Here is a 26,611-nt window from a genome sequence, read left to right on the forward strand (position 1 = left end):
TTCTGGATAAAATTTGCATTTCTTATAAACACGCAAATAAAATTGGTTTTTACAGTTTTTATGATGTATTGCCTTTGTATACTATTAATAACACAAAATTACGTTTTAATTCAATGTTCTTTAGCGATATGATTATTTTGAACGAATCTAGGTTATACTTGAAGTTAGCTTGTACAAAACCCATATTTCTCCCCCCTAAATCGAATTGTATAGTTAGTCCGGAAAAAGTTTGAAAAGGAAATACTGAATTTCGAAGCACCCTTAGTATGGTCGAGAGGCTTTGAAGTTTTCCGCGCACGGTTTAAAGTTCGATTCCCCACCGACTCCTGCCTTTTTCGATATTATAATTACTTTTTAACCATATTTTTTTTGTTTAATATTTTTTTCAGTTGGGTTTGTATCAAATCAACTTTTTTGCTCAGCTAAACAGAGCAACGCCATGTTAGTCAATGACTTCAGCTCCTGTCGCATCCGAGTTTTCTACATCGATATTTTCAGTTTAAATTATTCATCAAAAATTACTTTAACACCTTTTGAATTTTGTTGAACTTGCATCATTGACAATTATCCATAAAACTAACCAAAACAGAAAAAACTGAATTATTAAGTTATTTTTGTTCGGCGAGTTCTATCAATTAAGTCCATTATTAAAATTGAATTTTAATCACGTTATTTCACACTATTTGTTGTTTTTTGAGAGCGTAGTATTCCTTCCAATAATTAACAGAATTGGAAATTAAAAGTAGAAAAATCAAACGTCAAATCGCAATAAACCAAAAAAAACGTGAACTAAATTCGACATGTTTCCAAAAAGGAAAACAATAATTACTACTAATCAGGGGCGGATTTAGGGGGGGGGGGGGCGGACGCCTCCCCCCCTTAGGGATTCGACCCCCTGCCGACCCAAAGAGTCCCCCCTTTGATACTTTTTCAGAAATCCATTTTTGGCCGACCGACCCTTAAATTTTTTTAAAGGCGCCTTTGGCGCCAATATATACTAACTTTGAGGGGAGCGCGCGCCAAAAAAAAGCTAATTATTAAAAGATTGTTACAAAGATTAAAAACTTAGTTACAAACTTCATTCATTCTTTATTCTTCCTTTTATCTTTTTTTTCTGTCCTGTTTTCTTTCGTCTTTTCTTTCGTTTTTGCTTTCGGTCTTTCTGGCTTTCTTTCTTTTTTCTCTGGAAGCAAAATAAACTTAGACAACTTGTAGCTGTTTCAAAACGTTCAAAAAAACTGAACCTAAGGAATTCAAGCAAGGTTGATCTACTTCTCTGCTAATTGCCCGGCACCAAATTTCTCTTGTATTACAAAATAATAATTAGAAATAATCTTGAACACAGGCGCGCGAAGCCGAGCTTCGCACCACTTGCGATGCAACACAAAATTTTAAGACGTTGAAAAAAACTACATGCACCAAACTTTCTTTTCTTGATAAAAAACAACTAGGGGCACTGTTAAAGCTGGGGGTTTATGTTTGATACTGAATGAATTAGCTATACTGATGAGGCACGAAGTATGTGAATTCAAAAATTGGACTGCCTGAAAACTTTAATTGTTTCTCTACTTAAATAAGTGAGAAGAGTAAGAATTTTTGAAAGAATCAACTTTCCAAATAGATAAAATTTCTCGTACAAAAAACAAAGGATTCGCCGCTTCTGTCTGAAAAGTTATTGCAAACCAGTTCTTTCAATGGACAGATTTGATTATGAATTTTAAGAAGTTTCAAATAAGTTCTGAAAAACGGTCAAAAATTCTAAAAAACGGTCAAACGACTATCTAAAGTCCAAAAAAATTTTCTGCAAAAATCAGGTTATGGCCGTTTAAGCACAGACTATTCCCAAAGCTCAGTTTCCCGAGTGAACACAACCTGAGAATTGGCCCGGTAGCTTTCGCGTTAAGTCAATAAGTCTCCAAAAAGCTTTGACTTGTTTGAAAGCCACAAAATTTTATCTTAAGCAAACTGGGCATAGCCAATTAAAAAGGTACACTTTCAACAACCTGTTCATTCAATTGAACCTATACAATCAGATTTGGCAGAATAGTTAGCGAGAACAATCCAAAAAACGGTCAGCAAATCAAAAATTTGACAAGTCTGAGAATCATAGCTTTTTGCGTGAAAAAAAAAATTGTGCAAAAAAATTATGCAGAAGGTAGTCACGCAACCTATTATTTCGATTGAATACAAATCTCAGATTTGGAAAGGTAGTTTTCGAGAGAGTCAAAAACTCTCCAAAAAAACGGTCACAAAATCAAAAATTTTATTTTTTCGAGCGCCAAAACTTTTAGAGTAAGACAAAATTGGGCGTAGTCGCATAAGCAAATGAGCTTCCTGAAACTGGTGCTGAGAATTGAACCTTAAATTTTAGGTATGGCAGGTTAGTTAACGAGAATATTCAAAAAATTCAAAAAATTTGACTATTTTGCAAAACAGTTCATGTCATTGAAACCAAAAACTTATATGTTTGAGAGAGATAGTTTTGGGTCAAGTTAAAAGGACTCTAGGGCAGTATGCAGGCACACAGGAGAGTAAGCCGTTTTTCAATTGATACCACTTTTTTGAAAATCAGGAGAAGTTTCTGAGCAAAAAAATTTTTTACAAAAAATGAAAAAATTTCCAAAACAAAAAAAAAGAAAATTCAACAAACGAATAGGTATACATACAACCAAGCTGAAAAATGGGGAGGGGAGTCTTAAAATGCTGTTTATCGTGAAACGACCCACATTTAGTTCATTACGCCAATGAAAATCAGCCAAAATAATTTGGGCTGAGGAATTTTTTTAAACGAAACAAAAAAAAGAATATACGAAGTCAAGGAATGTAAAATTACAAACTATAGGCATAAATCAAACATTGAAAACAGCATAAAAAATGCGCGCAGAAAAAAAATCAATTTCGAGATGTGACACCTAAGCCGACAACAGATAAGCAGACAAATAGTTGGCCGAAAATTTCACTTGAAACGGAATGTTTATTGTTTAAAAAAAGGTCCTGGTCAGACTCGATTTCGAATGCTAAGTTGGCCAAGAACCTTAAAAAGATTGAATATATTATGAAACAAGGTAGAGATGAGTCCAAATGTCCAGATAAGTCCTGGACAAAATTATATATGGGAAAAAAGTCTAGTACCGGATTGGAACACCTTTGCTTATTGCAAGGGTAGTAAACAAATTGGTCAGAATTTAACGTACCGAAAGAAGCGAAGCCTAACTGTTTCAAAAACTATTTGCAGTTCGAAACACGAACAGTGAAAAAAAATTTCAAATGTAAGCATTCAAGCCAAACATCTGAAAATTACAGAAGCAAACAGAGCAGAATAAGCTCCCGATTGCCAGTATCATCGCACAACCATAAAAAAAAACATTTATTCTTTCAGTTTTTTGCGCAAAAAATTGTGCGTCCAATAAAAAAATGCGCGTCCAATAAAAAAAAAACATTTATTCTTTCACTTTTTTTGCGCACAAAATTGTGCGTCCAATAAAAAAAAATGCGCGTCCAATAAAAAAAAACATTTATTCTTTCACTTTTTTTGCGCAAAAAATTGTGCAAAAATTTATGCAGAAGGTAATCACGCAACCTGTTATTTCGATTGAATACAAATCTCAGATTTGGAAAGGTAGTTTTCGAGAGAGTCAAAAACTCTCCAAAAAAAACGGTCACAAAATCAAAAATTTTATTTTTTCGAGCGCCGAAACTTTTAGAGTAAGAAAAAATTGGGCGTAGTCGCATAAGCAAATGAGCTTTCTGAAACTGGTTCTGAGAATTGAACCTTGAATTTTAGGTATGGCAGGTTAGTTAACGAGAATATTCAAAAAATTCAAAAAACTTGACTATTTTGCGAAACAGTTCATGTCATTGAAACCAAAAACTTATATTTGAGAGAGATAGTTTTGGGTCAAGTAAAAAGGACTCTGGCGCAGTATGCAGGCACACAGGGGAGTAAGCCGTTTTTCAATTGATACATCTTTTTTGAAAATCAGGAGAAATTTCTGAGCAAAACAAATTTTTTACAAAAAGTGAAAAAATTTCCAAAACAAAAAAAATGAAATTTCAACAAACGAATAGGTATACATACAACCAAGCTGAAAAGTGGGGAGGGGAGTCTTAAAATGCTGTTTATTTTGAAACGACCCACATTTAGTTCATTAAGTCAATGAAAATCAGCCAAAATAATTTGGGCTGAGGAATTTTTTTAAGCGAAACAAAAAAAGGATATACAAAGTCAAGAAATGTAAAATTACAAACTATAAGCATAAATCAAACATTAAAAACAGCATAAAAAATGCGCGCAGAACAAAGAACATTTTCGAGATGTGACATCTAAGCCGACAACAGATAAGCAGACAAATAGTTAGCCGAAAATTTCATTTGAAACAGAATGTTTCTCGTTTAAAAAAAGGTCCTGGTCAGACTCGAATTCGAAAGCTAAGTTGGCCAAGAACCTTAAAAAGATTGAATACATTATGAAACAAGGTAGAGATGAGTCTAAACGTCCAGATAAGTCCTGAACAAAATTGTTTATGGGAAAAAAGTCTAGTACCCGATTGCAATACCCTTGCTTATTGCAAGGGTAATAAACAAATTGGTCAGAATTTAATGTATCGAAAGAAGCGAAGCCTAACTGTTTCAGAAACTATTTGCAGTTCGAAACACATACAGTGAGAAAAACTTTCAAATGTAAGCATTCAAGCCAATTAATTGAAATTTACAGAAGCAAACAGAGCAGAAGAAGCTCCCGATTGCCAGTATCATTGCACAACCACAAAAAAAAAAACATTTTTCTTTCACTTTTTTTGCGCAAAAAATTGTGCGTCCAATAAAAAAATGCGCGTCCAATAAAAAAAAACATTTATTCTTTCACTTTTTTTGCGCAAAAAATTGTGCAAAAATTTATGCAGAAGGTAATCACGCAACCTGTTATTTCGATTGAATACAAATCTCAGATTTGGAAAGGTAGTTTTCGAGAGAGTCAAAAACTCTCCAAAAAAACGGTCACAAAATCAAAAATTTTATTTTTTCGAGCGCCAAAACTTTTAGAGTAAGAAAAAATTGGGCGTAGTCGCATAAGCAAATGAGCTTTCTGAAACTGGTTCTGAGAATTGAACCTTGAATTTTAGGTATGGCAGGTTAGTTAACGAGAATATTCAAAAAATTCAAAAAACTTGACTATTTTGCGAAACAGTTCATGTCATTGAAACCAAAAACTTATATTTGAGAGAGATAGTTTTGGGTCAAGTAAAAAGGACTCTAGCGCAGTATGCAGGCACACAGGGGAGTAAGCCGTTTTTCAATTGATACCACTTTTTTGAAAATCAGGAGAAGTTTCTGAGCAAAAATTTTTTTTACAAAAAGTGAAAAAATTTCCTAAGCAAAAAAAATGAAACTTCACTAAACGAATAGGTATACATACAGCCAAGCTGAAAAGTGGGAAGGGGAGTCTTAAAATGCTGTTTATCTTGAAACGACCCACATTTAGGTCATTAGGCCAATGAAAATCAGCCAAAATAATTTGGGCTGAGGATTTTTATAAGCGAAACAAAAAAAAGGATATACGAAGTCAAGGAATGTAAAATTACAAACTATAGGCATAAATCAAACATTAAAAAACAGCATAAAAAACGCGCGCAGAAAAAAAAACAATTTTGAGATGTGACATCTAAGCCAACAACAGATAAGCAGACAAATAGTTGGCCGAAAATTTCATTTGAAACAGAATGTTTCTCGTTTAAAAAAAGGTCCTGGTCAGACTCGAATTCGAAACCAGTATCATCGCACAAACATAAAAAAAAAACATTTATTCTTTCACTTTTTTGCAGCAGAGTGAAGGATGGGAACTAATGCTTCAAATGTTAGCTGCCTTCAATCTAATTGAGCTTTGCTAATCACTGCTTCAGTCTATTTATGCTTAACTTGATTAGCAGTAAATTGCTGCTGTTTTGTCTGCAACACGAAACTTACTTTTCAGCAAAGAAAAAAAATAAAAATTTCAATCCATGACAGCTGGAATAGCAAATGAAAGAAAAAGACATGAAGTATCAACGAAATTCGTACATTTTTTTGTGGAACCTGATTGCCCATAAAATGGGCTATTGCAACAGGGTTACTAATGCGCTTCCAATTTTTTTTAAGGCAAAGCAAAAAATGAACGTAAACATAAGCATTGGAATTGGGTGCCAGCAAAATGATAGATATAGTGAAAAATTTCAAATGCTCTATGAATATGTTGTAATTATAAATTGATTTTTATCTAGCTACGTTAATTAGACTTTCGGTACATTCATTGGCAGGTTCCAACAGAAATTGTCTATTAAAAAAAATTTAAAATAAGAAGAAAATAGAAGTCATTTTTAGTTAGAAAAAAATAGTCCCCATTTTCAATTTAATAGCAACGTAATTTTTTAAAGAAAAGTGACGATTTACTCAAGGACCTTTAAGAGACTTTTTAAACTTAACCACATACTTTCATTGAAACGGGAGACATTTAAGATTTAAATAATTAATATCAAATATGGTTTAAAAGCGCACGGGAAAATCGACTATTTACCGCAAAAACGCCGTTTTATCAAAATTAACGAACTAAAATTAAATCCAAAAAATTAAAATTTCAGTTTTGAAATAATTTTTCTTGACTGTTCGTTGTTTCTCCTCGTTTTTGAGAGTTTGAAGATATTTTAATGAAAACTTTGCGTTACCTGAACATGCTGCAGAAATATGGTTTGAGTGATTATTTTACGAACTTTTTGAAAGCATAAAATGAAATTTCCATAGATTATCAAATTGCTTTTTTTTCCAGTGAAGCAATTCCTACCTTTTGCATCAAATTGTGATACTTTTTGTAAATTTAACCTTAGAAATACATCTACCTTTTTAACCCATGTTGTTCAAAGACAGTTGTTCTTTTACAAACTCTTTTGAACAATTTCAAGTGCGGCAAAATTTTTCATGCACAAAAATACTTTAAAAATTTTTTTTTTCATCAATTTTTTTTGAGATGTTTTCAAATTACTTTATTCAACTGCTGCTCAATAGAAGGACCACAAAGTATGAGATAACAGCCTTTAAATTTTCTGGGAAGTGATTCACAGAAAAAATACATTTTTGATGACTTTGAATCAAGTTTTTTAGTTTTACAGCACAATTGTAATTAAGTTCTAATTTAAACATCGAAACTTATGCAGAGTCGAAGAATTTTCACGAGCTCTAAGGACAGTTACTACTGACTCGGAAAATTCTAACTGCTAATTTAAATACCCTACGATTGAATGAAATAATCTGACACAATCAGAAATCGCGCAATAACTGACAGATTGATGCCAAATGCCACGGTTGTTTAGCTGACTATTATCACGTCTGCTAGCAAAAAAAGCTAAAATTATTCAGATTATCCCGTTTAAAATACGTGTAAGCATCTCTTTGCCATATTTTCTGCGAATAAACTGTCTGCCATTTGAGTGAAAAAAAATAGCGAAGTATTATTCTACATTTTTCTTAAAAAAATCATAAAAAGGTACAAAAAGAATCCAAATTATTGTTCTTTTAGCTCATTTTAGTAAAAGGCAAAAAATCTGCATTGCTACTGAAACTTTGTTAAAAGGAAAGCATACGGTTTTAATCTGTTTATGATTTTTTCGGCTGCTGTTAGAGAAATTTTGGGCATTTGTGCATGAAATGTTTTTCTTTTGTCTGACTTTCGAAAAGATGGAATTCTAATTCTTGGTGTGATTTTTTCAAACTTCGACTTTTCAACAATTTATTGCAGTGGATAATTGTTCGATACCTTTAATAAATCATTGCTTATATGAGATGTGTCACCGTCAACTGTTTTTCTTGCAGTTGTGCGAATAAAAAATGGGAAATGTATTTATTCTGCGCCAATTTTTCGTTCAAGTTTTATGGGTTGAGAGCAGTCAAATTGTGATACTTTATTTGCGCAAGAAGTCTTATTTTCTGCTAACGCGTAGCGCAGTTGAGCTGATTCGGCTGAAATCATTCCAGATTGAATTAAGACGAGCTATTGCGTCCAAATATTGCGTTAAGATGCAAAACTTTTCATTTTGTACTTGGCATATCGTTTGGATTTATTTCCACTTTTATCAAGTTCAAGATTTTTTTGCAAAAAATTGCATCAGACACAAAAGCAGTCGGAACATTCGGGCTTCGCAATAATCTGCAGTCTTTTATGCTATTACAAACGTGATTTTGTCAAGAGTGAATTATGCTTACCTACGCTTGTATTGAATTATTTTCCACAACTTTTATCTATCACTCACCCAAAGCAACACATTCTGAGCTACGGTTCTTGATGCATAGCAGCCACTTCCAATATATTTCAATGACTTTTTTCAAAAAAATTCTAATGAGAATAGACTTCGTCGATGAGAAAATACAACTTCAGAAATTTTATTGATATATTTAAAAGCAACATGAGAACTAAAGGTTATAATTTAGTATTTAATTCAAAATTTAAATCTGACTTACCTGATGGGATCAACAGGCGCACTAAAACAAATCGCATCGTGAGTGTGAGGGCGGGTTAAAAATTTGAACATAAAAAACCATGTGACTTAAAAAACTTCAAAATCCCTCTTCACAAAAAGACATTTATAATTGGTTACATTTCACAAATTTAGCAAGGAAAGTGGTCTGTATTAAAAACTTTGCATTTTTTCAAATTAGAAACTGACCCATTGAGCAAAATTGATAATGTTTTCATGTTTCTAGGGTGTCTATCATTATAGACTTTTAGAAAATCACTGGTGAAAACAATAAGCTACAAAAAGAATCAGGATGCGATTTTTCGCCAAGTAATTGATCCTCATTGAGATAAGATTCTGAATAATAAAACAAAAGATTCATTAACTTATGTCGAGACCAGTTCAAAAGTGAGCAGAGGTTGGTTGCACTACACTCCAGGAATCTTCGCGGACAGACGGCCAACATTTTCGTATATCGTTGTTTCCAATCCCATGACATTTCCCGAAAGCGAAAGTTCAGACCCAAACAATATATCGATTTAATCGGGCATTAATATTGGAAAAACCAAAACCACAAGCAGCGTGGTTACTACGAAAGAGAACGTCGCTCAAGAGGAAGTTATTACAAAACTGACCTCTAAATTTCTTTTTATAATTGATTGACAAATTTTTTTGAAACAAATCCTCGGCACTGCGTGTTCTCTCAAGTAGTAACCCCTCGACTAATAAATGGTTTTGATTTGAGATTAGAGCCCAGATCCATAAAATCTCGATCGAAAATCATCGTTACTCGTGGAACATTAGAACCAATCAAAGCAAGTTAATCTCTCAGCAACTAAGATATCAATCGCTCATCCAGCCTATCAGAATTTAGAAGTTCCACCAAAGACTGCTCTGATTGGCCGATTCTTCCGCGGCTGCTTTCGCTTTGTCAGTGGTCGCTTCAGTTTGACTGTTGCTGCTTTTTGCCACAGTTGGCTCTGAGACGGAGCCTATTGGCACTCCGGGCATAGCACAAGGTATTGAGTCTAATAAAAGCGAAAATTTAACATTTGACCACAAAGCTATTTCAATAGGCTCCCCGACTAAAAATTCACTAACCAATGAGTTGCAACTGAAATTTTGATTTTGCTATTTAAAAATGTGGCCAAAATCACCATTTTCCGACCAACTAAACTGAATTAAATTTAGGCAGATTAATGATTCATTTGTTCGGACTGTTTCCATTGAATCTCATTGAAAATCTAGAAAGAGCTCCTGTAAGTTTGTGTGATCAAATGCTAATCTGAATTTTAAAGAGTTAAATGTAATAAAAACATATCATCTGAGAAGTTTTGCTCGTTGCTTTCTAGAAGCAGTCTTGATTCAATAGGTCGATGCGTTTATTCATAGCTCAGTGTAACGACCTTGAGAAATGAGTGGGTTTGAGCTGAGGTCTTGCATTTGGGAATCAGCTGCTGATGAGGCTCTGCTTAAATTAGTAGTTGCAAGGGCTGGCTGATCGGAGGTCTCGTTGCCACTGCTTTTCACAAAGGAATCGGAGTAGGAGTTAGGGGCATTGTTACTGCTGCCAAGGGATGTTCCTTATTAGACAAATAAATTCTGATTCGATAACCACTTACTTCTTAGTGACAAACAGTCAATTTCAAAAAATCTTGCATCAATTTGTGCTTCATATTTCTAATTTGCAACACCAATGACAAATAATTATATTGTTTTCCTGTTTTAAATATTCAAGCCAACTCTTGTCATATGCGGTGAACCTTAGTCAATCTTGTTAATATATGCATCGGATTTCATTGTGAGAAATCGGTACGTAATAAAGTCACAGGTCAGAACAATACAAAAAAATTACCTACACCTTATTATTTATATTAATAAGGAACATCCCTGTTATACGATTCTGGTACGTTTGTAACCACTGCCTCTCCACTCGCCGGCAAGTTCGCTGGAGATGGCGTGGCCGTGCTTCCGTATCCGGTCAGCGGCGGGTAATTATTATAATTAGCCGGAGGAGCTCCGCCCGACGCTTGGTTCATATACGCATCATAGTGTGCTCTGTACTGTGCGTCATAGTAGCCCCGATTATACGCGTCGTACGACTGGGCACCGCCGTTCTGGTTACTCGAGTTACTAGTATAACTATTTTGGCCGAGAGGTTGACTGTTTCCGCCTGATACTCTATTTCCATATGCCCCTCCTTCCCCGGTCCCACTACGTCTTCCGTATCCTCCTCCCCCACCCATTCCCCTCATGCCCATTCCTCCTCCTCCCCCATATCCGTTGCCCATCCCTCCCCCGCTGCCTCCGCTCATGTTATTCAAGGCATCTTTCTCAGCAGTGCGTTCTTTGATGATTTGCACCATTCGTTTTGATACTTCTACAATGAATAACAAGTTTTGAGGTTGGTTAGCAAAACATAGATGTCGTAAAATTATACCAAAGGTGGGACCCTTTGGAAAAATTTGGCACTCAGAATTAAGGGGGGATCGCCCCCCCCATCGGCACGCTACTGATCACGACATACATTGAAGTCTTCGCTACGAATGCCGACTTTTAAAAATGGGCCAGAGAAGCTTACCCGGACAAAAACATTGCCCTCGTGAAAACCACAAAAAACTCAAAAATACACTTCACTCTTTACTCTTAATACGAAGCCTTATAAATTACTCACAATAGCTTAATTTAGATAAAAGTACGTGCTGCGGTACCCAAGACAATTGGCAGACATGGCAGTATTATTCAGTCAAGGCAGAATTCAAGGCTTTTTAAGTGTAATAGAAAAAATCGACATGTGCAAATGGACTGACCTGGGATGGGAGTGTGTATTCTGCACTCATAGCCACCCCTCTTCTTCTCGCCCTCTATGGCCACGTTACAACTCTCTCTATCCATGAACTCCACAAAGGCATAGTGCTGCTGCTTGAACACCTTGTTGATCGCACCTACACAACAAAACACACTTTGACCATCTCTCCTCTGCTACTTTCCAAAATTACGTAAATAACAAAACATTCATACCATCTCCCCCTATCGTAAAATGAATCATGCTAACTTCTACCTGTACTACTGGCGCGGAAATATCAATTCAATAACTTTAAATAGCTTCACTCTCTAAGCATGTAAACAAATTGCTTAAAGATGCTTATGATGGGTAATACAACCAGCGATACTTCTGGGAGTCTCCTCCCTTTAAAAAGCGAGTCTGACACGGGTTCGATACCATTACTTTATGGCCAATACTTGTTTGCTGCATACCATATCCCTGGAATGTGGCGTACATCTCTCCCTCTGTGGTGTCCTGTCCGAGGTTCTTCACCAGAATAGTCCTCGACTGCTCCTTGGCCTCCTCGTCCGGGTTGTCCAGCGGGACTGCCCACTCCACCACGAACTTACTGTACCTGCCCCACGTGCGAATACATACACGCCCTGCTTGTAGTCGCTTCCTGTGAAAAAGCTTTTTTCATCTTTCCATAGCTAGACAAAATCATAGGCAAGTGGATTCTTTTTAGTAGCTTTAGATACTTTGAATGTTTTGCATTGTAAAATGTTTTGTAACGTAAAATGTTTTTCATGAATGTTTTTCAATATATAAACCGATCAAATTGGTTCTAAAAGGAACCAAATGTCCACTTTTGATGAATCAACACTTCAAACAGCACATAGTTTCAAAGTAATTAGTATTTAAATGAACTACGCCAAAATTTAAGATTATCAAAACTTATGGGTGACTGAAACTTACATTAAAAAACAGCGACATGCATTTTGAATAAATCTAACCTAGCTACAGCTGCATCAAAGTACGTCTTGAAGTCAAGAAACGCGAACCCTCTATTCTGCATACCATCATCACCTCCCAGCACCTCAACGTCCGAGAGATTATGCACTTCGTCATGGAACGCCGAGAAGATTTCTTCACGCGACTTATTCCTTGGAATTCCGCCTACAAACAGTCGTGTAAACTGCACCGAGTACTTCACAAATATTCTGCATCTCTGTCTTATATAAGAACCATTGAGTCTGCTGATAGCTTTCTTCGCGTCATCTTTTGTACACATGCATACAAAACAGAACCCTTTGTTTAAATTTGTTTCTTTGTCTATCAAAATTTTAACTTCGTAAATTTTTCCGATCTGCTCGAAAATTGGAATGACTTCGTCTTCCCAACAATCAGTTGGAATTTTTCCCACAAATAACTCATGTCCGCTTGCCGGGGGGTCTCCGACCCAGTCTGGGGGAGGTCCATATTTTCTGATCACGTGGTTATGCTCGTAATTGTAACCAGTCCTCAGTAAAATCTCATTCATTTTTGACATATCAGGTCCGGTTCTATAACCTGGTCCAGAGTATGCCGGAACGTTACTACTATTGTAACCCAACCCATTGTAGCTTTTAGCACCTGCGTCCCCACCCGCATTTGTAGGTGTGGCCGAGCTTCCCCACCCGTAACTTGCAGTGTAGCTTCCGTAATAGTTATAACCCGGATACTGACCGGCTGGGTATTGGGTTGTACCAGGGTACTGACCAGTTTGACCTTGAGCCACACTTGTCATGTCTTGATAGGGATTCGGAGGGTAGTTGTATGAAGCAGCGGCGGCACTAGCAGCTATTGAATTCGGATCTGCTTGTTGCATCTGTTGTCCGACGCCATTTTGAACAGTATTCATAACAGGCGCTGCTGATATTTGAGCTCCTTGTGGAGGCGGAATTTGCTGACTTTGGACATTTTGAGCTGGCAGTGGATTTTGGGTATTACTCTGAGCCCCGCCTTGGGCTAATTTTTGCATGGCCATATATGTATATGTCTGCGACTGAGCAATTCCAACAGTTGAGCTATTCTGGGCTACTTGTGACACAATTTTCTGCGCTTCTGATTGGATGTTCGAAAGACCTGTCGACTGGCCCGATACGTTTTCAGCAACACCACTATGAATAAAACCACCTTGATGACTATTAACAGCCTGTGGGTCTTGCCTGTATCCAATTAGCCTACTAACTCCATTAGCCGAACTTGAATTCTTAACAGGAAGAGCACTAATTCCTTTCATTTTAATCAGTTTCAGTCTAGCTTTGAAAAATACCAGTCTGTTTCTGATCTTACTCAAATCTGCACTTTTGAAACTTTCGACCAAAGCAGCCACTTTTTCGAAATCTAGTTCGGCCAACTCTAAAATCAGGTCATCTGGCAAAGGTTCTGTGAGATAGTTACATGTGAACAAAAGGTCAACTTTCTTTGCCGCATCTTCGTCCATTCCAAAACCCAACAGCAGGTCGAAATTCTCAGACATTTGCTGTTCCTCTTCGGGGAGAGGGGGCGGCAAAGGTGGTTGAAACCCGTTTTGACTTTGATTCTGAAACTGCTTCGAAGCATTGCACTGAATAGTAATGGTCGTTTCAGTTTGCTGCGTTTCTTCGTTATATTTCGCATGTTGCGACAAAAAGTAATCATTATCAGGTAAATTTTCATTTGGTTTAGGCGGGTATGATGATATTGGTTGAGCATTCGGATCTGGTACTACTGGTTCCGATCCTACTACATTTTGCTGCGCTTCGGTATTTTCCCTCTCAGAAATAGTTTTTTCATCTGCTACACTTTCATATGGAGTCGGTGCTGGTTTCTCGTACTTCAGATGTTGCCAGCTTCCTGTACCCGCGTGAACTATTTTGAAGGCCGGCTTCTCTGGTTCGCGCTCTCGCTGATGTTGACGGTTCCTATGATCTCGGTCCCGCTCTCTGTCTGTGCGAATCTTGTCAGATTCACGCTGCGGACTTCGATCTCTTGATTTCTTAGTCTCTTCTCTCCCTTCAAGCCTCGCTTGCCCAGTTGAACTTGATGATGTTGTTTTCTCTGTCTTATCTGCAGATTTTTCAGCCACCGGCGGCTGGAAACTCGCATTGTTTTCAATGGGTTGGGGTTCAATGACACTAGGTGTACAATTTTCAGCTGTTGCACTCACGTCTTGAACTGGAAAACAAAGTTTTTACATAGGTGACACGAAACTATATGCGTTCAGGCGCTAAAATAGTTTACTGCAGAAAATCGCGACGTCTTTTATATTTACAAAAAATTTTCAAAGGATTCAAAGAGGTACATAGTAATTCTGCAAGTTTTTTATGATTCATAAAGCTTATTTGACAATATCAACCAAGGCGAAGAAACCATTTGAGAGAAAAAAGTTTTATTTTAAATACCAACGATTTGATTATGACAAGTGTAAAAATTTTAATTAAGAAAATTTATTGCTTTTTTGTGACTAAGATTACGACTGAAGATAAAATTTCTTTTTCAAACAAATGGTCCTAAAAGTGATGTTAAAAAAATTAACCATTCACAATTTAAATTTAAATTACCTACACCATTGCAGCAAAACATTAAAAGGATGTTCAATAGTGAAAAAACTGCTGAAATATCAAGAAAAGTATGTGCTGAGGCATCGAAGCAGAGCAGAATTAAATCCACCTACGAAAAACCGTCACTTATAATTAGGAGCGGCAAAATTTTAGTTTGCAAAAGAACAGGTCCTGTCCGGATTCAAACCCTGGCCCTTTACTGTCCCAGCCATGGACGTTATCGAATCATGGATTATATCGAATCAATCAACAAAAAAAAACAAAGAAAGGGCGTTTAAAATAAAGACAAGACAAATTTTGAACGTGTTTGTATTTTAAAGGTCTTATGTCTTATCTTTAAGTCGCAGAGTTAATTTGCAGTATAAATGAGTCATTGGTTCTGTTGAACAAGTTGTTGACCAGAAAAAAAACCTATATTTCGATTTACACAGAGGCGAAGCTGTGCTTCGCAAACACTCGCTAGAACACGAGCAAAAAGCATAAACAAGAAAAAGTAGAAATAAGCCTCGAATTAGCAAAATCTCGGCTACGCGTCAGATTCGAATCTGCGACCTTGCATTTTAGAGTCTCACGCACTAACCACACAGCCACAGATGCTTAAATTCACAAAAAAACTAGCCAATAATAACGAAGCTACATGTGCTAATAAATTACCAATTCGATGTTGCAAATGGGGCACCAAATACAAAAAGACACAATTTCGCATGTATTAAATTGGAAAGCATAAACATAAATTATGTATGAATTATGCATTTCAAAAAAATTGCGAGATACATTCAGTTGGAAGATTTCTGAAATCGAGCTTTTTATCATTGAAATGCTGTTAGAAACGAATAACTTTTTTCGGTTCATTTGATGAATTAACAATGCATCAACTGTGTTGACTTTTTACAAATCAAATGTTAAAGCACATGACATTTTACTGCTACAGATGCCTGCCGTTCAAAATTTACCGCTAAAAGTAGAACTTTTAAATGCGCCTTAGGTTCAAAATCATTATTAAATTAGCCCTTGAATGTACGCATCATATAAAAAATCGAAGTTGGTAGACTTACTAACCACAGAAGAAACTTCATTATAGTATAAAAATGGAAGTTGGTAAATTTACTAACCACAGAAGAAACTTCAATTATAATATAAACTGTTTAAATCGAAAATTGAAAACCCCAAGCTTTGGGAAAAAACTGCTTGAAAAACGTACCACTTCGCATATACAAGCAAAAATATGGCCAATAACGCTACTCGGAAAAACTGAATGAGTAAAACTTCGAGTCTACGCATTAATTAAGTGGCGCACGCCAATTATGACGCATTAGCAGTACCAGACAACTTGAAAAAAAATTACCAACTAACATGCCTCAATTTATAGAGCAGTCTCTGTTGAGCAGTAATAACATGAAAACATTAAATGTAATAACAATCAAATGATTTTTTTAAATTTGAGAATTTTTGTGAAAACCATCCCCCCACACGCCATATAAAGCACAAAATGATAAATTTTGCTCCAAGTAACAAATAATTTATGGAAAATAAGCTTTCTTCACCCAATTTGGAATGATTTCTATGACGGATTAAATCTCCGCTTACGCGTTAACAGCGCGAAATATATTCCGCGTTAATTGTCCCAAATTGGCCAAAAGGGCAAATTTTCAACACCCATAGCTTTACGAAAAATTATCACAGGTGAAATATCTTTCCAAATTTAAGCTCAGGACAACAATACTTTTTGAATGATTTTTTAAAAAATCCCGTCAAAAATGGCTAGTTAAAAAGTCGAAAATTGTCTGAAGAAAAAAACCACCCCGATCACAAATATTACGTTACTTTCGTTACGAAAGTCGGAACAATAATAGTCTGTGTTAATATCCTTAGCATTGGCTGTACTTAATAGCTGATTATTGATCAAAATGAACACACTTAATCGCAACAATATTTGCGACTTAGTTTGGAAAAAAAAGATAGTTCATAATATAACACAAGCTTTGCTTGTGTAAAAATTACAAAAAGTACTACTTCAAATGAGCTATGAGGTAATTAAAATTGAATTTTCAAGAAATTGAACATGTCAGCAGAAATTGTAAGAAAAGATGTTTAGAGGGAAAAATTCTATATCCCAATTACAATTCACTTGCTCTCGCAAGTGAAATTGTGGGCTAATAAAATTTGCCAAGTAATGTCAAGACATCCCGGCAACATAAAACGTCGGCTAGGCAACGAAAAATGCAAATTATAGATACACTCAATGTGTGAGTTTGAAATTTTAGACAGAATGTCTGACCTTGCTTCGCTGGCTCGTTATCTTCGCACTTTTCTGCAGTTTCTTCTGTTTTCTTGGCCTTCTTTGAAGAAGATTTGGAAGAACTCTTCTCTCCTTTTTTCTTGCTCTTACTCTTACTCTGGTGTCTCTTCCGCTTCTTCCCTTTTTCTTCCTCTTTATCTTCTGATTGGTCAATTTCAAGCGCTTTTTGTTTCACGCCAACAGAGGAACCTAATAAATAAGACAACAAACTATTAGGATTGATCACGAAAAAACCGATGCTATATTCAAAACCATCGGTCTGTTAATTTAAATTTCATACGGTGAAAAATACAGTTGGGATGGGAGGGCAATATTAACAGAGCCCAAAAATGGACGGCAAAATGCAAGACAGGAAAACTTTTAGCTCAGTTGCAAAACCAAAAACTTGCTTTCAGAATGGCAACTTTTAAAACTCAAATTTCGTAATATATATTTATTCTAGCATGCACTCTGAACTAAAAAAAAGTACAATCTGAACTTGAAGCTTAATTGCAACACTATATAAACTAATCAGCTTTTCTTACAGCCCTTCAAAAGCTGAGCTAATAATAGAATAGTTATTATTCAATTCGTTTACCTTTTTCGCTATAAATCGAGACTGCTTCAATCTCCGTTTGGTGGATGGGTTCTGACTTTTCGTTAGCATCCAATTCTACAACTTCTGGGGGAATAACTTCCACGTCATCTTCCTTTTCCGTAGATATGTCGTCAGCGTTTTTGTTTTCTGGAATCTCATCAAGCGAAGTTACTGCAGATGACCTTGTGCTACGAACCATATTTTATAATGATATCGGAATTTCTCGAGCTAAACTATCATAAATCTGTAAACCTGAAAAAAAATATATGTTCAATCAGGGTTGGACTCTTTCCGATACAAATTTTTCCAACCTTTAATTGAAATTAGACCTACTATGACAAATCGAACATGAATACCCGGGTTGATCTTCATAGATCAAAAATGCTACTGAAGCGATTCCATGCTTGGCATATATGGCAAAAAGCTATCATCCAACTTCCTCACACAGAAAGTATTTGACTAATTTTTTGTCCATCCACATGCGTTAGACTTAATTTTCACAATCGAACAGCGAGTCGAAAAAAGTTTTAAAATATCGAAAAAAACTAAACCTATCATAATTGTTATATGTCTATTTCCAACTATCTTTAGCAAAAATATTTTCGAGAAAAATATGCAAGTAAGACAAATGCTGAATGTTAAAAAAGCAACGGAAAAAACTTACGAAACATAGATAGATTTCTTGAACTGACAACCGTGGAGCCGAAAAACAGTTTGCAAAAAACTGAATAAAGAGGTCATCCCCTAAAAACACCAACAAACACACACACGCTCGCACACACAGACACACACATACAAACTTTTTTCGCTCCTCAATTTACGCAATATGAAGACACTGAGCCAAAATTACATTATCCGAAACTTTCTATATACAGAAAAATTTCAAAAATACAGAAAATACTGAAAAAAACTAGAAACCGGAGTTGGCAATTAACAACCAAAATAAAAACCAAACTACGAATTATACAAATTTTCAAAACGCAGACATGCACTAGAAAAATCCGCTGGTTGACAAAAGTAAAGATTTCAGAAAATGATTCAGAGATTCCGTTAGACAGGTGTTTTCATGGGCTTCATAACTATTTTTGATCATTTCGCTGCAATCATTCTTTTAGTTTTTGACAGCAAATACTTGTAACGTTAAAATAATTTCATGGAAACATTCGTACAAAGTTAATTGAACAATTTTCCGATGGCTGCACTCAAAAGTTAAAAAAAATTATGAAATTAACAAAAAATGTTGCCACTTTTAGTGTTGTTAATCAAAAATGTTGCAAATCAATGAAAAGCATTCGAAAAATATTTTGCAAGCAAACTTAAGAATAGAATCGGCTATTTTTTGTTCCAGAACTGTTCAAATCGAATCGGTTGTTTTTTTTATTGTTTTGTGCAAAATAAACTTGGATTAGCGGACACGCAGGCCAACGTTTTCTTTGAGGCAAGTCCGAAAAAACCCTACGCCATAATTCGTTCCCACTTTGAAAAGTGCTCGGAACAAAATATTGATTTCGTGAAAAAAGCAAGAAACAAAAAGGATAGCTGGTTGCTGTGCAAGTAGCATACAAGGATCCGACCATACTCATAAAAACTACAAATTAATGTTCTTCAAACTATAAAGTTCTTCAAATAAGTGTCTTTTTTGTACACGGTGAGATGATAAAACTATACACAAGCGTAAAAATGTAGTAAAGTAGGCTTAATCGACAACAGTTGTCTTCAAAAAGAAAAGAATGAAAAAAAGCGAATTTTGATCAATTAAAAAAAATTTAATTTCTTGCCAGGGAAGCGTCAAATATAGCTTTCAAAATTAATTTCCGTTAGGAAAATCAAGTTTTTTAAGCCTGAATGACCAATTTAACAAATTATCTTCTATATTTGGTCAAAGTTTGACGAAAAACCAAAAATTAGAAACCGTTTTTCTCGACACTGGAAAATTTTTTAATGGCGTTCGAATCACAACTGAAAGGGCTTTAATATGATCTATCTCAGTCCGATGATTATTTGTGGTACCTAATTTTGCGCGAAAAAAAACAAAAGAGAAAAAACTAAAACACCCGAATACAAAGTTAAACGGCTAACCATTTAACAGCTTCCTGTAAAATATTTGATGGTCTTTTCAAAATTTTGTGTGACCTGCGTTTTATTGTGACTCGACTACATCGCTCACTATTCACACCAAAATATTCTTAAATTGAACATTTTTTCTCGACAGGGATTTCTTTCCGAAAATTTTTCACTGCAGCTCAAATTAGGACGTAGAATGCTTCAATACGATATCCAGCGGTTTTTTGTCTTTGACTTCTATGCTATGTAGAGACTAAATTCATCCGATAGCGTCATTAAGTGAAAGCCAAAAAGTATATGATTCTCAATTTTTTTATTAAAAAATGTAAAATAACGTCTAAACTGAAAATCATTATTTGGAAGACTATTTACAGAAATTACACAACATTGACACAGAATGAAGACTTCTCTTCAACCAAGCAGCACGTTATTGCACCTCTTAGCATGTAAATCAATTCAACAAGCCAACATCTATCAATACTGAATTCAGACCAGAATTACAGAACTAGTTAAAAGTGACTCAAAAAATTATAATTTGATTTAAAAAAAACAGTAATGTTACAAGATCACGGACTTAGAATCTAATCAGAAGGAAAAACTATGATAAATGAACGTGTTATCTTAATCTCGCTGATGCTTAAGGTTGGCTTATTGACTATTTACTACTTCCATCAACTGTCCATTCAAATGTCGTTGGTGCTTCCCATGATGATGTCTAGAAACTCCTGCTGTGAGATCTCCCCGTCGTGGTCCTTGTCAAACTCGGCAATCATGGCTCTCAACTCGTCTTCACTGATTTCATCTCCTAGCTCCCTAGCTACCTAAATGCAACAATTATACTTAAAATAGAATCTAGCAAAACACTTCAGTTTAAATCGCGCAATTTCCATTAGGCTCCCATTTGAAGATATTTAGGAAGTTATTAAATAATACTTATCAGAAGCTGAAATATGATTGCTCAACCAAATCTAGGAAACTACGATCTAAACAAAATACGAATAGTAGGCTTCAACTAAGCTAACTAACTCACTAACTAAGCTCGACTGCCTTTCAATCTATTTAGTTTGTTTGAACTCGTTTAACAATTTTAACAAATCAGTACCTGCTTCAAATTTTTGAAGGAGATCTTGCCCGTTTCATCTGAGTCGAACAGCTGGAAGGCCTTCAGGACCTCCTCTTTGGGGTCCTGAGCTAGAATCAACTCCTTCATAATCTCGGTGAACGTCTCCAATGAGATCACATCTGTGGCTTCTTTGTCGTACTTCTGCATGATCTGTTGTGTCTCAGATTTGGTCTTCATGAATCCCAACGCACTCATGGCTACCTTGAAAAACACGCAATTCAGCAAGTTAGTCAACAAATAAAAACCAAAGGGGATCAGATCATTGGGTTGACCAAGGGGTCGGTTCCCAGAGGGTGGATGATTTTCCAACCCGCCCCTTAAGCCGTCACTGAATCTGAATGCCGTAAATTAAAGTTTACAACTCAACTCCATTTTAAAAGTTACATTGTGTTTTTTTTCCGCGAAAAATGTGTTTTTCTCATTCGATTCAAATTTAAACTCTTTTTTTTTTAAATAAGAATCTGCCATTGCCTTTCTACCTAAATTAAATGACCATCTTGTTCTTTAACATTTTAAACCAAAATTTGCCCATCGTAAAATATGAATAATTTACGTGCCTTAAATTCGTGGTAATTTATCGATCCATCTTTGTCCGAATCAAAAAGCTCAAAAGCCTCCTGTATTTCATTTAACTGGTCACTGGAGAGATTTCGAGGCGCCTCCTTCTTCCTGACAGCTGACTTGGCTGAAGACATTTCAATCGCGTGCAAAGATTGAAGTTACATTCAAAGATCTAAAAAATGGATTAAAAATATATTCCCAGCAAGAAATTATATCGTCTCGCCGACCATTGTGAAACTCACCCTCTTGTCTGGTATTATACAACCGGTCGCTATATTTTTTTATTTTGCCAATCCTTTTTTAATTAAGAGGAGCCGCATAACTTATCTGTTTGCCCAACTCTCCAAAAAAAATTTTGATGAACAGAAGATCCAATTCAATAGCAATGATGAGCAATGCCGGACCAGAATTCGCTACGAACCAATCTCGCGTGTATTTGTCGGTCTATTATGCTTTTCAGTTAGCCATTCATGGCGCTGATTTGTTGTTCCCAGAACGTCCGAAATGACTACCAGAAACTATGGCGCAGGGTGGATTTTATCCGCTCGATTTCAAGTTTATCAAAAAAGACCATAGGTGGGTTTAAATTAAAGCTCTACTGCTCGCAATTCAGTGTCGAGAACAACTGGTCTGAAATTTTACGTTTTCACTCTAATTCGACGAACTGAATGAGAGGCGGAACTCCACATCGGTTACTACTGTGGTTTTCTATGAAAATAAGTATTTATACTTTAAGCTGTCCGCTTGTTACCTAACCTTTTCTCTCCTACGACATCGACAAAACAGTGGAAAATGAAGAACATAGCCAATCGAAGATTGGAAAAGAATAATGAACGCAAGTAAACAAAAAAACACTGACTTTCTTGAAAAACCTCCACTTTCAAATTTCCAAAAAAAAGATGCCCTTTAAGCTCTTTGAATTTCTAAAACAATTTATGATTGTCGCTTTTTTGTTAACATGAATCCAACTATAGAAAACTGGATCAATATGTAAAGTTTTATTCCGCTGGAAATCTAAAAATTAAATTCCACTTTCGAAACTATAAATCGTTCACGTTTTTTTTGCGCCATTTCCACGTTCGTACTTGGAGAGTGGCTTTCAGCAGATGAATTTCAATTGAACTCAAAAAGTGCTTATTTACCTAAGTGCATTCATAAATGCATCAATATGTATGAATGCACATCTGTGGTTATTAGATACTTTTAAGACTTTTCCGGAAAAAAAAAACAAAAAAAACCAGCAAGACCTATATAAGAGTCTTCACTATGTTCATTACTCTTAGAAGTACAACAATTTCGAGAAAACTTTGAAAATTTTTGAATTCTATTTAAGATTATCTAATTCCCTAATTGTTTTATTCAAATTAATAACGTCAGATCATTCCACGCTACTTACACAGCAACTGGCCAGCCTAATTGCTCCGACCAATGAACATGGGTAGGAACTTTGTATTCGTGTGTTTTTTGTTTTCAAGCAAACTCAGGTACTACAAATAATCATCAGAATCGAGTAACATAACATATTAAAGTCCTTTCAGTGGTCATTCGAAGAACATTAATAAATTTCGAAAAACTTGGGTTTAAAAATTTGAAATTTTGTTCTAAATTCGAGCTAACAAGGTGAATGTGCAGGCTTACAATAGTTTTTTATGCTTAATTTGAGCCGTGAAAACTAAGTTTTTCTCAAGTAAAGTTAGTTTTTGGAGTTTTTAGCGCCATTTTAGGAATCAAAAACTTAAAAACATTTCCACAAAACTTTCTTTTTGAAAATTAAAAATGTTCATTTTTTGGTTATTTAGCCGTTTTTTTTTTACAAAAACTGTTTTTGCAACTGGCATTTTTTACTATATTGGCCTACCACACCTTCCAGTGCTGATTTGAATTAACCGATTAAAAAAACATTGGAAAATTCATACGCGTTTTTCTTAAATTGAGTTTAAATTAGAGATAAGATAAAAGCTGCCTACAATTTCGACATTATCATGGTGCAGTTCTTTTGCAAAATTTGCAACCACAATTTTACCTCAAAAAGGAGCCAGTTTTTTTGAAGTTAATCAAGAATTACATTAAAACTACCAAGTTAGTTGATGAAAATATTATCATAATAAGTCCCTTACAGAGCCCAATAAAGTTCTAGAAGGGTAAAATCTCCAAAAATCTGTATAAGAGAAAATAGTTGAGCTTCATACTTAAAAAGGTCATTCTTACTATATAAAAGTCATTTTAAATTAGTTGCTTAAAAACAAATTTCAAATGTTTTTTGCAAATTTTGGAGCATTTGATCAATCCAGAACTTTGTTTGGCTGTGTGAGAGGCTACTTTTGATTTGACTTTTCATCGGATAAATTGGTAGTTTTAGCATAACTCAGTATTAACTTAAAAAAAGCCAGAGTAACCTAGTTTTGGGGTAAACATTTGGTTGCGAGTTTCGCAGAGTAAATTGCACCATGATAATTCTGGTGAAATTCCAAGCATCATTTGTTCACTTCACTTTTTGACTAGTCTTAACTCAATTTGAAAAAAAAACGTGTTTGAAGCTGCAAGTCAAACGTTTAAGTTTCGGATAATTTAAATCAGCACTGACAATTAGTAGCGGTAAGACTTTAGATAAGAAACAAAATAAATTTCACGCAGAGAGAACAGAGACACAAACACTGTACACTGAAACGCTTATCTCGATATGTTTCTAATGGTATTGGTTTTGTTAATGTTTTGAATGTTCAAGCTCTCGAAATTGAATTTTTTCGCAATGAGCTCTTTTTGGTTCTTGCTTGCCTGGATTAGCGAATATCTAAGCTTATTCACACTGTTTTTTTTTAAATTATAATCTGATTATGTTTCGTAAGATGAGCGCAACCTATTACTAAATTAAAGGCTCTACGCTAGAGCTCTGCTGAACTGTTCTTCATTAGTCAGCTGTTCTTATCGTTTTGAACTAGGTCAACAAATTGTGCGGAATCCAACGGCTCCACTAGTACATTTCTATCCGAGTACTAATTATAACTAGGCCCACAGAAGCTAATCGCTATGCAAAAACCTCGAATCGCCACTATTTTTTCCTTCCACTGAATAGACCAATCAGAGTCAGGGTAACATTAAAAATTTACGTTAGCCGCATATAAATCTCAAAAACATCAACTTTATTCATCTTCATGACTAAATAAAGATTTGAACAAAATTAAATTTGAAAAGAAAAAAGCCTTTCGAGTAAGCTAAGGCTCGGACAAAAACACGAAAAATACCATTTTCTAATGTTCCAGTTCTGTTCAATTTGATTGAACGAACTGAAACCAATACTGTTTATTCAGGTCCATGTCAGTTTTGGAGCCATCATGGAGCTAAATACATAAACAAATTTTACATTTAATATATTTTATGATCCAGCATCTAACTTAGCATTTAACTTATCACTCCAGCATTTAACATTTTAACGATGAATACTGGGTGTATCTTTCTTGAGCTGTCCTGTTTTTGATCACTGATTATCAGATTTTTTCAGTGGCACAAAGAAGCTTTCATAGAAACTTTTACACAGAGGCGTATAAAATATACACCTGTAAATGCATTAAACTAAAACACTTCATGTCATTTTTAAGGCTCATGAAAATTTTTACCTCAAATGATCAGCATTTGTCCGAAACTGAGGGACTATCTCAATAATTTTCAATCTCCGCAAAGCAAATTTCCGTTTCTCTCCAAAATCTTAATTGGCAGCATCTAGAGCGCACGTTTCTAAAATTTCAAATTATTTAGTTTTCTAAATGAACACCGAGGCGAAGCAGAGCTTCGCAGCACTTGCGATACAACGCAATCATATAAAAAAAAAACAATTCAAAAAAATTGAAAAAAAAACTAGGTGAACCAAAACGTTTATATGTCTCGATAAGACAACTAGGGGTGCAGAGGCGACGGCGTTACCTCTAGGCCAAGTGCAAAGGAAACTGGCAAAAACAAGATGCAAATTTGTAAGAAGAGTTGTTTAGGGGAAAAAGTCTAAATCCTGATTACAAGACACTTGCTTTTTATCAAGTGCAATAACACATCTGATAAATTTCCATGTCATAACCTTTTATTGAGAAGTAAAAGTTGTTAGGTTGCTACAGAATTGCAAGAATTTCCCTCGTTTTATTTTATTCTGTTCAAAGCAAGCAATGTAACAGAAAAAAGGTAATTGTATTGGAAAAAGTGTAATCAATACGCTTCTTGGTGTAATCAATAAGCTCATAAAACCAGTTATTTAATTCGAGGGAAAAAAATTTCGAATTTTTTTCAATACAGGAACCAGGAACCCTTTTTCAAAACAGGAACCAGGGTCACGCAAAAACATATGGCCTAATTATGTGGTTTGGGTTTTTTTTCAAACTACATAACTAATTCACTCTTTACATTAAATCATTTTCAAAAATAAGACAACTCGCAAGAAAAGACAACTCGCAATGGAAGACAACTCGCATTCAAAGACAGTTTGCAATATACTCACCGCCTCAGTCGCGCCAACGAGTGGCGAGCTTGCCGACAGAGGGTAGGACTTTATACGAAATTTAGAGCCCCTTAAACCTAGAATACAAAGTTTCCAAATTAGCTTCAAAATTTGCGAGTTGTCGCTTTCTTTTAACTTTGCGAGTTGTCTTTTGTTGCGATTTGTCTTTTTTGAGAGTTGTCGCGGTACCAATCAGTTCAATAATTTCATGCTCCAAATTAATAATAGCATTTATGAAATTTCTTGTATGCATAAATAAATTGGAACCGATCGCAATTTTTTTAAACAAGAGATGCACCACAAAAATCCTCGCTTGAACCAAGCAACAAACTTGCTTCGATTCGCAAAGAAGTCGAGATCTGATGCCAGCAACGAACAGCTATTTACTAACGCCCTTCAAATTTTCTATGAAATTTCAGCGAAAAGTCCACTTGTCAGCCAACTCAAAAACAATATCATTAACTCGACCCAAAAAATGCCCTTCACTCGCTTATTACCCCTCAAAACTGAAAACGATTTTATCAAAAAAAGTTAACTAAAAATCTAGCAGCAAATAATTACAAAAGCTTCAATTACAGAGCTGTCGAGAAGTAACACTCTGGAAAGTTTTTCATCAAAAGGAAAGCTGCTCTAGCTTCCATTGCCAGTGACTCTTTAGGTGGGCTGCTTACTGGGGTGA

The 26,611-nt window shown here is 35.4% G+C and overlaps 2 protein-coding genes across 2 annotated transcripts in view; both read right to left on the minus strand.

Moving 5' to 3' along the window:
- Window positions 1-10,351: 10,351 nt before the first annotated feature.
- Window positions 10,352-26,611, minus strand: part of LOC134851911 (uncharacterized) — a 46,664-nt gene continuing 30,404 nt past the window's right edge. The window contains exons 2-7 of the mRNA XM_063868186.1: window positions 17,705-17,958; window positions 17,107-17,316; window positions 12,258-14,442; window positions 11,736-11,923; window positions 11,288-11,422; window positions 10,352-10,857 (exon numbers count right to left, since the gene is read on the minus strand). Of these exons, the coding sequence (XP_063724256.1) occupies window positions 10,352-10,857; window positions 11,288-11,422; window positions 11,736-11,923; window positions 12,258-14,442; window positions 17,107-17,316; window positions 17,705-17,903 (3,423 nt within the window). The 5' untranslated portion in view covers window positions 17,904-17,958. The remainder of the gene's footprint in view (window positions 10,858-11,287; window positions 11,423-11,735; window positions 11,924-12,257; window positions 14,443-17,106; window positions 17,317-17,704; window positions 17,959-26,611) is intronic.
- On the minus strand, window positions 20,362-21,627 carry LOC134851627 (centrin-3-like). The gene is made up of 3 exons (XM_063867796.1): window positions 21,449-21,627; window positions 20,871-21,092; window positions 20,362-20,589 (listed from the first exon to the last, which is right to left on the minus strand). The coding sequence occupies exons 1-3, from the start codon at window positions 21,584-21,586 to the stop codon at window positions 20,452-20,454; spliced, it is 498 nt and encodes a 165-aa protein (XP_063723866.1). The 5' UTR covers window positions 21,587-21,627; the 3' UTR covers window positions 20,362-20,451.

The sequence above is a fragment of the Symsagittifera roscoffensis genome, chromosome 7, assembly GCF_963678635.1.
Source record: "Symsagittifera roscoffensis chromosome 7, txSymRosc1.1, whole genome shotgun sequence".
Classification (NCBI taxonomy): Eukaryota; Metazoa; Xenacoelomorpha; order Acoela; family Convolutidae; genus Symsagittifera; species Symsagittifera roscoffensis.